The following is a 15,000-nucleotide window of genomic DNA, read 5'->3' as shown; positions in this document are numbered from 1 at the left end:
TTGTTATTATCATTATGATAACTATCATTATCGCTATTATTATCATTGTTATTGTCATCAATATTATTATTATTATTATTGTTATCAATATTATTATTAATCATTGTTATCATTATTATTATTATTACTAATATCATCATTATTGTTATTATTACTGTCGTTTAATCCCTGCCCCCCCCCCCTTTCCAAACAGCCCCCTCCCCTCCGTCCCTTACTTTGACCCTCAGCCAATAGGAAAACTAGACTTCAGTAAAACACGAGTAATCAGCCAATCAAGTGGCGGCTTTCTGTCATTTAAGGATAATGTCGATTTCATTCCTGTATTTTCCAACCCGTCCTTTTAAAACCATGTATTTTTATCACATCTTTTATTTTTTATTACTTCTCTTTTTTTTTTTTTTTTTTTTTTTTTTTTTTTTTTTTTTTTTTTTTTTTACAACTCTTGTTCACAACGCGGTGGCTTGATGAGGTGCGGGATGATTTGTTGCACGTTGCATATATATTTTTTTTCTCATTTTAACATGCAAGGGGATTTGTTTTCTGCAACAGTGAAATGAACGCGTCCAGTGTATTCTCGGATTGTGCAAATCCCGGTTGCGTTTCTGAAATTCTTTCCTGTTGCAATTTGCTTGATGTGATTATTATGAAATGCAACACCGACGGCCTCATAATTCAATTTGCAATACTAGCTTGATTTATGTCTATATATATTTTTTTGAATCGTGTTTTTTTTTAATTTATTATGTACGTATATTTATTTGTTTGTTGATTCAATGATTATGACATTTATGGAGTTGTGGTATTGGGATTAGGAGCTTAGTATGGTTACACTATTTACTTTTAAGTTATTATTATTATTATTATTATTATTATTATTATTATTATTATTATTATTTTTATTATTATTATCATTATCTTATTATTGTTATTGTTATTGTTATTGTTATTATTATTGTTATTGTTATTATCATATTATTAATACTACTACTACTATTATTAACATTAATATTAATATAATTATTATTATCATTATTATTACTATTACTATTATTATTAATATAATCAATTATTATTATTACTATTAGTACTACTACTACAAGTACTTCTGTCGGTGTTATCATTTTCATTATGATTGTTATTATTATTACAGTTATTATCATCGTTATTATCATTATTTTTTTTCTGAAATTAATAACATTATAATCATTAAAATTATAATTATTATTACCGTCTTGATTATTATCATGATTTATACCATCATTAGTAACAGCATCATTATATTACTGCTAGTATTAACACTATTATTACTGATATATCATCATTCAAATACAGACGGATCAAGACAACAGTTTCCGCTTTGATATCTATCACAATGCAGTGTCCAACAACACGAAACTTTACTGTAATAAGTAGATAGTCCTTTATCATATGGAAAGTGAGAATAATACTTTCACTGCTTTGCTTTTTCTCTTGGTCTTTTGTTCTCTCTCTCTCTCTCCTCCTCCTTCCTTCCCCCTCTCCCTCCCTCCCTCTCTCTCTCTCTCTCTCTCTCTCTCTCTCTCTCTCTCTCTCCCCCTCCCTCCCTCTCTCTCTCTCTCTCTCCCTCTCTCATTGTCTCTCTCCCTCCCTCCTTCCTTCCCGCTCTCCCTCCCTCCCTCCCTCCCTCCCTCCCTCTCTCTCTCTCTCTCAGATTCTATCTCAATTTCCCATTTTTATTCCACGTGACCCATGACATAACTGTCCCATGATATTTCCTGCTGTCATGGCTGTTACACTTGGTCTTTTGTTCTCTCTCTCTCTCTCCCTCTCTCATTCTCTCCTCCTCCTTCCTTCCCCCTCTCCCTCCCTCCCTCCCTCTCTCTCTCTCTCTCCCTTTCTCTCCCCCTCTCCCTCCCTCCCTCCCTCCCTCCCCTCTCTCTCTCTCTCTCTCTCATTCTCTCTCTCCCTCTCTCATTCTCTCTCTCCCTCTCTCATTGTCTCTCTCCCTCCCTCCTTCCTTCCCGCTCTCCCTCCCTCCCTTCCTCCCTCCCTCTCTCTCAGATTCTATCTCAATTTCCCATTTTTATTCCACGTGACCCATGACATAACTGTCCCATGATATTTCCTGCTGTCATGGCTGTTACACTTGCACTGAAGGATCTCAGTTTTAGAAAAAAGGCTTTATATATATATCTATGCACATATTTCTGGATTTGTTTTTTATGCATGAAACTCGCTTTCGACTGGCGATTGTTTTAACTTTTTCCCTTTCAACTGTTTTATTATTTACGGAATATCCGTCTGCCAGTGACATACGGCATTGTGCTTTCAGAAAATATATAACACCGAATGTGGATGTTAGATTCCCTGCAATAATAATTCATAACTTGAATTTCCTGGAATTAGAGAAATGATATGAATCCCACGCAGTTCTGACAACTTTGTATCACTGGATGGGACGTTATGCTTTAATGCTTCCCTTCTGGAATGTTGAAGACAGGTTGATTATACTAATACTGCCGGAGGACGGACGGAAGGACGCACGCACACACACACGCACGCGCCCGCACCCGCACACGCACACTAAGTGATTTTTCCATGCCTCTGTTTATTTTTCCGCCTGCTATTTCTCTTTCCTAAAAGCTTCTTTCAAACCCATTATCCTCAACCTTTATCCTATTTTGCATACTGTACAAACAACAGATTTCAAGGGTTACCAAACAATCACCCTTTTATCCTTGAAAACACAGCAATACCATGTACCTATTTATAGTTTCGACACTGCTAACATTACGGAACCAACACGAACTGAAACGTAATGTCCCGAGACATATATTTTCATATATATGTTTCTTATTACATTTTATTCATATGCATTTTTAATAAGACTGCTTTGGCGAATTGGGAGTGGTCTGTAGCATGTAACTGTTAAATATCATAACGCTTGTCATTTGACACGGCAGACGGAACAGCTTAACCAATTTAAACATTTAATTAACGTAAAATCATTCTTCTTCTACATAATTCCAAAACCGTAGCGTATTAGAAAGCACGTGTGTTTATTCCGTTGTGAGTTGCATCTGAAAGTCAACATTTCGTGTGCAGATGATGTAGTTATCCAATTGTAGTTTTTAGTTTTAGTTTTAGCTTTCTCTAATATAGTTATTAAGCATATTTTCAGTCATGTGATTAATTTTTGCAGTATCAATCTATCTGTATCATAATTAAGTAATAAATTAAGTTTACCGATCTTACCAATTTCTTTGAGAGAGAGAGAGAGAGAGAGAGAGAGAGAGAGAGAGAGAGAGAGAGAGAGAGAGAGAGAGAGAGAGAGAGAGAGAGAGAGAGAGAGAGAGAGAGAGAGTGAGAGTGAGAGTGAGAGTGAGAGTGAGAGTGAGGGCGAAAGGGAAAGAAGAGAAAAGGGACAGACGAGAAAGAGAAAGACGAAAGAGAAAGAAGACAAAAAAAAAAACAAGAAAACAAAGAGAAAGAAAACAAGGAGAAAGAGAATAAAGGAGAAGAGGGAATAAAGACAGCCTTGAATACAGCCCCCCCCCCCTTTTATATTTATTTATTTTTATTTATTCATTTTAAAAAAAATCCTCTGCCTGCTACTTCAGCCTTCCATGCAACCCTTTTTACCTTCTTAAACTCCATGTACAGCTTTGCAACTGAATCCGAAGATCTATGGAGATGTATGACGCGAGAAATGTGTACCTTGCAATCCCATTTGTCAAAGATTGTGAGGAGTTAAGAGTTCTCAAAAAAAAAAAAAGAAAGGGGGAAAAAAAAGAAACGTCTTTGGATCTCATTATCGTTCGTTTAATGCATTGCAAGTTTCTAAAATTAACTGATTTATTAATTAAACAAAATGTATTAGTTTAAATGAGCAACATGATATTATTTCTGTTTACTTTTTTTATTATTCTTATTTTTCCTGAGGTGAAATTCCTTCTTCGAAGAGTCAAAACATGGAGGTCTCGTGTCTATTAGAGTTTAAAAAATATTATAATTTTGACATATATTTTATTTCCCCTTTTCCTCAGTCAGTTCATCACATCAACGAAGCTTCTTACATTTACCGGCAAATGCTAATCTTTCCTCTCTCTACATTTTACACACACTCACACACACACACACACACACACACACACACACACACACACACACACACACACACACTCACACTCACACTCACACTCACACTCACACTCACACTCACACTCACACTCACACTCACACTCACACACACACACACACAAACTCACGCTCTCTCACTCACGCTCTCTTACTCACGCTCACGCTCTCTCACTCGCACTCGCACACGCACTCGCACACGCACACGCACACGCACACACTCACACATTTCACTTAAAGTATTTTACTCATTTTTAAACCTCAAATGCTGCTTTTTTTACAATGCCATTCTGGGAAGAAAAAAAAATAAAAATACACCAGACTTTTTCATGTAAAAAAAAAAAAAAGAAGGAAAAAAAATCAACGCTTCCTAAATAACAAAATTAATTTATAAAACAATAGACGAGCTAAATATCAGGAAAAATCTGTGTAAGAAAGGCCATAAGTATGGGCATAGGGAGTAAACCATTATAAAAGAAAATATTAACTTGGGACTTAGCAGCGAAGGCAGTTACTCGTGTATTACCACAATGCTATAGTATAAAAAATGCCTGGGTAATATGGACCAAAACACATGGTAGTGTATGTGGGAGGAGTCTGGGTATTAGAGAAACAGAGTTGCAGTACAGTAACAATGAAAATGGTCATCTTAGGTTACCATCATCGATGTCTGTGTTGCTAATAGGTACGCTTTTGAGTGTTTTGACAATTATAGGTATTAATATTAACCAGTTTTGCAAGGACAAAGATAAACAAAATTGGGGACAATGTTGTAAGGTATATCTGGAAATTTAGGGCAAAGATGGGTAGTAGAATTAGATATAGGAAGGACAATCAAAAGTGTAGTGGAAGACCTGGAAACAAGCTGAAACCTGGATTGTGTCAGGAAGCCTAAGCATTTGTAACAAACCCGGGCATCAGGATTTAAGCCTTGACATAAGGAAGAAGCTCATGTGTTAGGAAAGAGAGCTGGTCAAAGGAAAAGGACTTGGAAACTGATGATTCATATGTACGCTTTAATGATGTTGAGAAAAAGCTTGGGTACTGGCTGAAAAGAACGAAAGAAAAAAAAAAAAAAAAATGCTTAGGAGTTAATAAATATGTAAACTGGGCACTGGAAAAAAATATGCCTAGTAAAGAGGATTTCTGGATACTGAAATAATCATCTTCGGGAACTTGGATATTGTAAAGAAACTAGGCTATTGGGAATGATATGCCTAGGTATTTGGGAAGAACATTCTGGAAACAATTAAGCTTTGTAACCCTAAAATGGGCTTTGGAACGAAATCTGGGTATTTGGAAGAATCTTGTGCAACAGAAAGAGTAAGTCTGGGTTATGAAAATGATACATATTGGTTCTAAGGTAAGGTCTGGGCTTTGGAAATAGCCTGGGCACCGAGAAGCCTGGACTAAAGAAGAAACCTGGGTACTGGAATAAATAAGCTTTTCTAATGGGAGTAAGCCAAAGCACTAAAGGACCTGGGCACTAAGGGGAATAAATCTTATATTTACAGAGAAACCTGGAAATTGGGAAAAAATAGGCTATATACAGAGGGGAAAAAATGTGGGTACTGGGGAAAAGATTATGCCATTGCACTAGAAATAATCCTGAACATCTGCAATGAACTTGAAGAGCCCAGGTACTGGCAAACGAAGCTAGTGGGCACTGGGAAGAAACCTAGGCACTGGGTTTAATGCTTTAGAACTATGTTAAAACCCTGGGCAGTGGGAAGAACCTGGCCATTGGCAAGAAGCCTGGGTACTGGGAAGAAACCTGGGTGTTGGAAAGTACTAATTCAGGTTCTGGAAAGGTGTGGGAATTGGAAGTGAGAAGAAGCCTGGACACGGAAAATAAAAAGTTTGGGTACTAACATATCTGGATATCTGGAAGAAACCTGGGCATTAGGAAGACATCTAGGGTAAAAAACCTGGACATTGGGTAAACCTGGGTACTAACGAAAAGCTCAGGGACTGTAAAATTTTGCCATATTAGTGTAAAGAAATCCGGGCACTTGGAAAGACCTAGGGCACTGGGGAAGGAACCTTGGCACTGGGAAGCCCTGGGCACTAAAAAGAAGTTGGGGTAGTGAATAAGGACTGGACACTGGGTACTGAATTCTAGACACAAGGACAAAGTCTAGACATGTGGAAGAACTTGAATACTGGGAGATAGCCTGGACACTAAAAGAGGTTTTGGGATACTGAAGTGGAGAACTGGACACTTAAACTTGGGGAAAAGCCTCGACACTGGGTGAAAAGCTTGGGCACGATGAAGAAACATTGGCACTGGGGGCAAGAACCTGGGTCCTGAGAAGCAGTCTGGGAAAAGAATAGACTCTAGGAAAAAGTCTGGGCACTGAAAAGTATTCTGGCAAAAGAATAGACCTAGACTTGCAAGAATCCTGGGCACTGAGAAAAGCCTAGTCTGGGCACTGGGAAAATCCTGGGTACTGAAGGCTTAACATTTAGAAGAAGCCTGGGTACTTGAAAGATTCATGGGGAATTAGAAGTCTTGTGCCCTGAAGTCTGTGCACTGGGATAAAACCTGAACATTTAAAAGAAGCTTAGGCACTAAAATCTGGGCATTGAGAAAAACCTGGGCACTTAGAAGACTGGGCACTGGGGAAAAGCCCGGGCACTTAAAAGAATTCTGGGCACTGGAAAATCCTGGGTTCCGAAGTCTTGGCATTTTAATGAATCCTGGGCACTGAATTCTTGGTACCGAGGAAAAGCCTGTATACCTGGAAAAATTCTAGGGTACTAGTCTGGGCACTGGGTCAAGTCTGGGCACATAAAAGAAGCCTGGGCACTGGAAAAGCTAGTTTCATAAGTCTGTGCTGAATTATGAAACTAAAGTCTGGGCACTGGAAGAAAGCCTGGTCACTGACGTCTTGGCACTGGAAAAAAGCCTGGTCACTGACGTCTGGGCCCTAGGAAAATCCTGGGCACTGGAGAGAAGCTTGGGGCACTGAAGTCTGGGCACTGGAAAAAAAGCCTGGTCACTGACGTCTGGGCCCTAGGAAAATCCTGGGCACTGGAGAGAAGCTTGGGGCACTGAAGTCTGGGCACTGGGGAAAAGGCTAGGGACTTGGAAAATTCTGGGGACTGAAGCCTGGGCACTGTAGTCTGGGCATTAGAAAGAATCTTGGGCACTAGAGGAAAGCCTGGGCACTGGAGGAAAGCCTGGGGACTTGTGAAAAACTTGGGCACTGAAGTCTAAGCACTGGAGAAAAGTTTGGGCACTGAACACTGGGCAAAGCCTGGGTACTTGGGAGAATCCTGGGCATTCAAGTTTGGGGACTGGTGAAAAGCAGTGGGAAAAGCTTGAGCAATTGGAGAAGATTGGGCACTGTAGAGAAGCTTGGGCAGCACCGGGAAAAGCCTGAATACTTTGAAGAATCCTGGGCATTGAAGTCAGAGCATTGGAGAAAAGCTTGGAGGTGTAAAACCCCTGGGCACTGGGAAAAGCTTGGTTACTTGGAAGAAGTTTGGGCACTGGAGAGAAGCTTGGGCACTGAAGTCTGGCCACGGGAAAAGCCCAGGCACTTAGAAGAATCTTAGGCACTGAAGTTTGGGCAGTGGAGAAAAGCCTGGGCACTAATGTTTTGGCACTAGGGAAAAAGCCTGGAGTCTTGGGAAAATCATTCAAGTTTGGACATTGGAGAAAACCCTGGGCACTAGAGGTCTGACACTGGGAAAAGGCTGGACACTTGGAAGAAGTCGGGCCGCTGGGGAAAAGCCTAGACACTTAAAAGAATCCTGGGCATTTAAGTCTGAACATTGGAGAAAAGCTTGGGCACTGGGTGAAAGCTTGGAGACTTAAAAAACCTGGGCACTGATGTCTGGACACAGAGAAATAACCTGGGCACTGAAGTCTGGGCACTGGGAAAAGCTTGGACACTGAAGTCTGGGCACTGGAGAAAAGCCTGGACACTATGAAGAAGTCTGGGCACTGGGAAAAGCCTAGGCACTTAGAAGAGTCCTAGGCAATGAAATTTGTTCAGTGGAGAAAAGCCTAATGTCTGGGAACTGGGGAAAAGCTTGGAGACTTGGAAAATTCCTAGGCACTGAAGTAAGGGCATTGAAGTCTGGGCACTGGGAAAATCCTGCGCACTGGGAAATAGCCTTGGCACTGGATAATAGTCTGGTAATTTGGAAGAATCCTGGGCACTAAAGTCTGGGCACTGAGGAAAGCTTGGGTACTGAGAAAAGCTTGGGCACTGGGAATAACCTGGGCACTGAAGTTTAGGCACTGGGAAAATGCTTGGGCACTTGGAAGAGTCCTGGCCAGTGAGGTCTGGGCATTTGGAAAAAGCCTGTACACTTGGAAGGATCCTAGGCACTGAAGTCTGAGCAGTGGAAAAAGTCTGGGCACTGGGAAAAGCCTGGAGATTTGGAAGAATTCGGGGCACTGCAAAAAATACTGGGTACTGAAGTCTGGGCACTGGGTATTTCGAAGATGCCTGGACACTTTGAAGTCTGGGCACTGGGAAAAGCCTGGACACTGGGCACTGAAGTCTAGGCATTGGGAGAAGCCTGGGCATTGAAGTCTGGGCACTGGGAAAAGCCTGGACACTGAAGTCTGGGCACAGGAAAAGCCTGGGCATTGAAGTTTAGGCACTAGGGAAAAGCCTGGGCACTGGAAAAGCCTGGGCACTGGAAAAGCCTGGGATTGAAGTTTGGACATTGGGAGAAGCCTGGGCACTGGGAAAAGCCTGGACACTGGGCACTGAAGTCTAGGCATTTGGAGAAGCCTGGGCATTGAAGTCTGGGCACTAGGGAAAGCCTGGACACTGAAGTCTGGGCACATAAAAAGCCTGGGCATTGAAGTTTAGGCACTAGGGAAAAGCCTGGGCACTTGTAAAAAGCCTGGGCACTGGGAAAGCCTGGGATTGAAGTTTGGACACTGGGAAAAGTCTGGACATTGAAGTCTGGGCACAGGAAAAGCCCGGGCATTGAAGTTTAGGCACTAGGGAAAAACCTGGGCACTTAGAAGAAGCCTGGGCGCTGGAAAAGCCTGGGATTGAAGTTTGAACATTGGAAGAAGCCTAGGCATTGAAGTTTGGGCACTAGGAAAAGCCTGGACACTGGGCACTGAAGTCTAGGCATTGGGAAAAGCCTGGACACTGAAGTCTGGGCACATGAAAAGCCCGGGCATTGAAGTTTAGGCACTAGGGAAAAGCCTGGGCACTTGGAAGAAGCCTGGGCACTGGGAAAGCCTGGGATTGAAGTTTGGACACTGGGAAAAGCCTGGACACTGAAGTCTGGGCATTGAAGTTTAGGCACTAGGGAAAAGCCTGGGCACTTAGAAGAAGCCTGGGCGCTGGAAAAGCCTGGGATTGAAGTTTGAACATTGGGAGAAGCCTGGGCATTGAAGTCTGGGCACTGGGAAAAGCCTGGACACTGGGCACTGAAGTCTAGGCATTGGGAAAAGCCTGGACACTGAAGTCTGGGCACATGAAAAGCCCGGGCATTGAAGTCTGGGCACTGGGTAAAGCCTGGACACTGGGCACTGAAGTCTAGGCATTGGGAGACGCCTGGGCATTGAAGTCTGGGTACTAGGAAAAGCCTGGACACTGAGCACTGAAGTCTAGGCATTGGGAGACGCCTGGGCATTGAAGTCTGGGCACATGAAAAGCCAGGCATTGAAGTTTAGGCACTAGGGAAAAGCTAGGGCACTTAGAAGAAGCCTGGGCACTGGAAAAGCCTGGGATTGAAGTTTGGACACTGGGAGAAGCCTGGCATTGAAGTCTGGATACTTGGAAAAGCCTGGACACTGAAGTCTGGGCACAGGAAAAGCCCAGGCATTAAAGTTTATGCACTAGGGAAAAGCCTGGGCACTGGGAAAGCCTGAGATTGAAGTTTGGACATTGGGAGAAGCCTGGGCATTGAAGTCTGGGGACTGGGAAAAGCCTGGGCACTGGGTACTGAAGTCTAGGCATTGGGAGAAGCCTGGGTATTGAAGTCTGGGCACTGGGAAAAGCCTGGACACTGGGCACTGAAGGCTGGGCACTGGAAAATCCTGGGCACTTGGAAGAAGCCTGGGCACTAGGAAAAGCCTGGGATTGAAGTTTGGACACTGGGAAAAGCCTGGTTACTGAAGTCTGGGCATTGGGAGAAGCCTGGGCATTGAAGTCTGGGCACTGGGAAAAGCCTTGACACTGGGCACTGAAGTCTAGGCTTTGGGAGAAGCCTGGGCATTGAAGTTTAGGCACTAGGGAAAAGCCTCTGCACTTAGAAGAATCCTGGGCACTGGGAAAGCCTGGCATTGAAGTTTGGACATTGGGAGTAGCCTGGGCATTGAAGTCGGGGCACTGGGAAAAGCCTGGACACTAGTCACTGAAGTCTAGGCATTGGGAGACGCCTGGGCATTGAAGTCTGGGCACATGAAAAGCCCAGGAATTGAAGTTTAGGCACTAGGGAAAAGCTTGGGCACTTAGAAGAAGCCTGGGCACTGGAAAAGCCTGGGATTGAAGTTTGGACATTAGGAGAAGCCTGGACACTGAAGTCTGGGCACAGGAAAAGCCCAGGCATTGAAGTTTAGGCCCTAGGGAAAAGCCTGGGCACTTAGAAGAAGCCTGGGCACTGGAAAAGCCTGGGATTGAAGTTTGGACATTGGGAGAAGCCTGGGCATTGAAGTCTGGACACTGAGAATAGCCTGGACACTGGGCACTGAAGTCTAGGCATTGGGAGAAGCCTGGGCATTGAAGTCTGGGCACTGAGAAAAGCCTGGACACTGGGCACTGAAGTCTAGGCATTGGGAGAAGCCTGGGTATTGAAGTCTGGCACTGGGAAAAGCCTGGACACTGAAGTCTGGGCACAGGAAAAGCCCGGGCATTGAAGTTTAGGCACTAGGGAGAAGCCTGGGCATTGAAGTCTGGGCACTGGGAAAAGCCTGGACACTGGGCACTGAAGTCTAGGCATTGGGAGAAGCCTGGGCATTGAAGTCTGGGCACTGGGAAAAGCCTGGACACTGAAGTCTGGGCACAGGAAAAGCCTGGGCATTGAAATTTAGGCACTAGGTAAATCCTGGGCACTGGAAAAGCCTGGAATTGAAGTTTGGACATTGGGAGAAGCCTGGGCATTGAAGTCTGGGCACTGGGAAAAGCCTGGACACCGGGCACTGAAGTCTAGGCACTAGGAAAAGCCTGGGCATTGAAGTTTAGGCACTAGGGAAAAGCCTGGGGACTCGGAAGAAGCCTGGTCACTGGGAAAGCCTGGGATTGAAGTTTGGACACTGGGAAAAGTCTGGACACTGAAGTCTGGGCACAGGAAAAGCCCGGGCATTGAAGTTTAGGCACTAGGGAAAAGCCTGGGCACTTAGAAGAAGCCTGGGCACTGGAAAAGCCTGGGATTGAAGTTTGGACATTGGGAGAATCCTGGCCATTGAAGTCTGGACATTGGGAAAATCCTGGACACTGAAGTCTGGGCACAGGAAAAGCCCAGGCATTAAAGTTTATGCACAAGGGAAAAGCCTGGGCACTGGGGAAGCCTGGGATTGAAGTTTGGACATTGGGAGAAGCCTGGGCATTGAAGTCTGGACACTGAGAATAGCCTGGACACTGGGCACTGAAGTCTAGGCATTGGGAGAAGCCTGGGCATTGAAGTTTAGGCACTAGGGAAAAGAAGAATCCTGGGCACTGGGAAAGCCTGGCATTGAAGTTTGGACATTGGGAGTAGCCTGGGCATTGAAGTCGGTGCACTGGGAAAAGCCTGGACACTAGTCACTGAAGTCTAGGCATTGGGAGACGCCTGGGCATTGAAGTCTGGGCACATGAAAAGCCCAGGCATTGAAGTTTAGGCACTAGGGAAAAGCTTGGGCACTTAGAAGAAGCCTGGGCACTGGAAAAGCCTGGGATTGAAGTTTGGACATTGGGAGAAGCCTGGACACTGAAGTCTGGGCACAGGAAAAGCCCAGGCATTGAAGTTTAGGCCCTAGGGAAAAGCCTGGGCACTTAGAAGAAGCCTGGGCACTGGAAAAGCCTAGGATTGAAGTTTGGACACTGGGAAAAGCCTGGGCATTGAAGTCTGGACACTGGGAAAGCCTGGGATTGAAGTTTGGACATTGGGAGAAGCCTGGGCACTGGGCACTGAAGTCTAGGCATTGGGAGAAGCCTGGGCATTGAAGTCTGGGGCTGGGAAAAGCCTGGACACTGGACACTGATGTCTAGGCATTGGGAGACGCCTGGACATTGAAGTCTGGGCACAGGAAAAGCCCGGGCATTGAAGTTTAGGCACTAGGGAAAAGCCTGGACACTTGGAAGAAGCCTGGGCACTGGGAAAGCCTGGGATTGAAGTTTGGACATTGGGAGAAGCCTGGGCATTGAAGTCTGGACACTGGGAAAAGTCTGGGATTGAAGTTTGGCCATTGGGAGAAGCCTGGGCATTGAAGTCTGGGCACTGGGAAAAGCCTGGACACTGGACACTGAAGTCTAGGCATTGGGAGAAGCCTGGGCATTGAAGTCTGGGCACTAGGAAAAGCCTGGACACTGAAGTTTGGGCACAGGAAAAGCCTGGGCATTGAAGTCTGGGCACTAGGGAAAAGCCTGGGCACTTGGAAGAAGCCTGGGCACTGGGAAAGCCTCGGATTGAAGTTTGGACATTGGAAGAAGCCTGGGCATTGAAGTCTGGGCACTGGGAAAAGCCTGGACACTGGGCACTGAAGTCTGGGCACTGGAAAATCCTGGGCACTTGGAAGAAGTCTGGGCACAAGGAAAAGCCTGGGATTGAAATTTGAACACTGGGAAAAGACTGGGTACTGAAGTCTGGGCATTGGGAGAAGCCTGGGCATTGAAGTCTTGGCATGGGAAAAGCCCGAACACTGAAGTTTAGGCACTAGGGAAAAGCCTGTGATTGATGTTTGGACACTTAAACCCCCAAAACTAAGAGAGCACGTGAAATGAAAAATAATATTAGAAACAGCCTTCAGAGAGTATGAAAATACTGCATAACAAAAACAAACATGTTGGGGTGAGTGATATACGTCCTGGGATTTGGAACGAACTAAAGCATAGTGGGTATTAGGTACCATAAGAAAACCTGGACAGTACAACAGAAGAAAACCAGGACAATACAAATACCTGTATGGAAAGGACTGTCAAAACAATCATAATGTAGATATAAGGGACAGGTGTCATTAAGATTTAATGTAGGCAAAGGGAAGTCAGGTGTGTATTAAATAATAATAAGGCAAGCAACAGATTATAATACATGTGATATTGATTTTTAGAAGTGTGGCGAAAATAAGGAAGCTAAAGTAGAGTGTAAATGTAGAATTAAAGAAATATGCACAGTGCAAGGAAGTTGGGTCCACATTATCGCATTAGGGAGCAAAAAGAACATTGAAATATGCGTAAGTCTACAGAAAGAAATACAAGTCCGGCATGTGGATGGAAGAAAAAAAAAAAAAAAAAAAACTGAGGTTGGGATCTATATTTAAACTCGTCAGGTCTTCACGAGAAGATAAGCCTCTCGTAGTAAATAAGTTGAAGTAAACATGGGCGTCTGGCTTATAATTCAAATTCAAAATTCCACACACGCAGGCACACGCACAAACTGTTCGCGGATCAAATGTCGCCACGACGCACGTTTCATCTCAATGTAAGGTTTAATCCTCGCAAATTGGGCCAATCTTCCTTTGATGTGTAATTAAGGCTTCTTGCATCTCTTTGATACCAGTAATTACAGTGTGAAGCCGAGGTGTTGATGGTACAGACGAATGAAAGAGAAATGGTAAAGGGGTTTTCAAACAGAAATTTCTGGAAATACCAGATAAATATTTTCAAAAAACATGTTTACGAGGATTTCTTTCTAATTCTGTAATTTTTTAAGAAATATTTCAAAGAAACCCGATATAGTATTTTTTAAAAATTATTTCCTTTCTTGGTCGAATATATTCCACGTATATTCCGCCTTGAAAGCACCTCTGATGTTTAGTGTTCGTGTTTACTGTATATTTCGTACAGTGACCAGTAACGGCAAACTAAAGTAAACTGATAAAACGTCTTATTGATGTTTATATAATTAGCTTGTGAGGCAATGCCTGATATCTTTGTTCATATATTCAGCTATAAGACTTCCTAAGAGGTTAATATATATTGACAATTTGATCTGCAGTGTGATCTATTGTGAATGCTTGTCTATGTGTGTGTGAATGCGTGTGAAGGTGTGGAATTCTGTGCCTATTTCCTTTGCGCTTCATTAAGTGGAGAAGACTATTGACAAGAAATAACACACACACACACACACACACACACACACACACACACACACACACACACACACACACACACACACACACAACACACACACACACACAAACAAACACACACTCACACACAAACACACACACACAAACAAACACACTCACACACAAACAAACACAAACACAAACACACACACACAAACAAACATACACAAACACACACACACAAACAAACAAACATAAACACAAACAAACACAAACACACACACACAAACACACACAAACACAAACGCGGAAACGCATACGAAATAAAGGCTTCTGCTACTATCCGACATCACAGAAGTTAAAACCGAGAAGAAGCTTTGTAAAATAAGAAACAATATTTACTATACCCATACGCTATTTTATCTCACAGCGCAAGGACAAGAGGTATCACAGGTATTGTTTGAAGATAATGTTGCTGAGATTTCTAGTAACTATATACTATTAATTTTTGGCTGAACTATCAGTTTGATAATGAATTCAGACTTTGTCTTATTTTATTGATTAAAGTAGTACACATGTGCTTTATATAATTGAATAAAAATATCATCAACCAAATGATATCAAATTAAATTAAATCACAAAAACAGTATAAAAAAAACCTATTATTTCTTACTAACACTTTTTTTTCTTCTTAA

General features: G+C 43.1%; 2 protein-coding genes across 2 annotated transcripts; both read right to left on the bottom strand.

Annotated features, from left to right (window-relative positions):
* Positions 1-8,067: 8,067 nt before the first annotated feature.
* On the bottom strand, positions 8,068-14,462 carry LOC125030868. The gene is made up of 2 exons (XM_047621179.1): positions 12,193-14,462; positions 8,068-11,639 (listed from the first exon to the last, which is right to left on the bottom strand). The coding sequence occupies exon 1, from the start codon at positions 12,919-12,921 to the stop codon at positions 12,214-12,216; it is 708 nt and encodes a 235-aa protein (XP_047477135.1). The 5' UTR covers positions 12,922-14,462; the 3' UTR covers positions 8,068-11,639; positions 12,193-12,213.
* Positions 8,088-11,218, bottom strand: LOC125030874. Its single transcript, XM_047621192.1, has 2 exons — positions 11,114-11,218; positions 8,088-8,715 (listed from the first exon to the last, which is right to left on the bottom strand). The coding sequence occupies exons 1-2, from the start codon at positions 11,119-11,121 to the stop codon at positions 8,088-8,090; spliced, it is 636 nt and encodes a 211-aa protein (XP_047477148.1). The 5' UTR covers positions 11,122-11,218.
* Positions 14,463-15,000: the final 538 nt, after the last annotated feature.

This window comes from Penaeus chinensis, chromosome 2, assembly GCF_019202785.1.
Source record: "Penaeus chinensis breed Huanghai No. 1 chromosome 2, ASM1920278v2, whole genome shotgun sequence".
NCBI lineage: Eukaryota > Metazoa > Arthropoda > Malacostraca > Decapoda > Penaeidae > Penaeus > Penaeus chinensis.
Note: the sequence above shows the minus strand (reverse complement) of the source record. Positions and strands in the feature narration are given on the sequence as shown.

Excerpts from the sequence above, each read along its gene's own strand:
- LOC125030868 (XM_047621179.1), bottom strand. The coding sequence starts at position 12,921 with ATGCCAAGACTTCAATGCCCAGGCTTCTCCCAATGCCCAGACTTCAGT.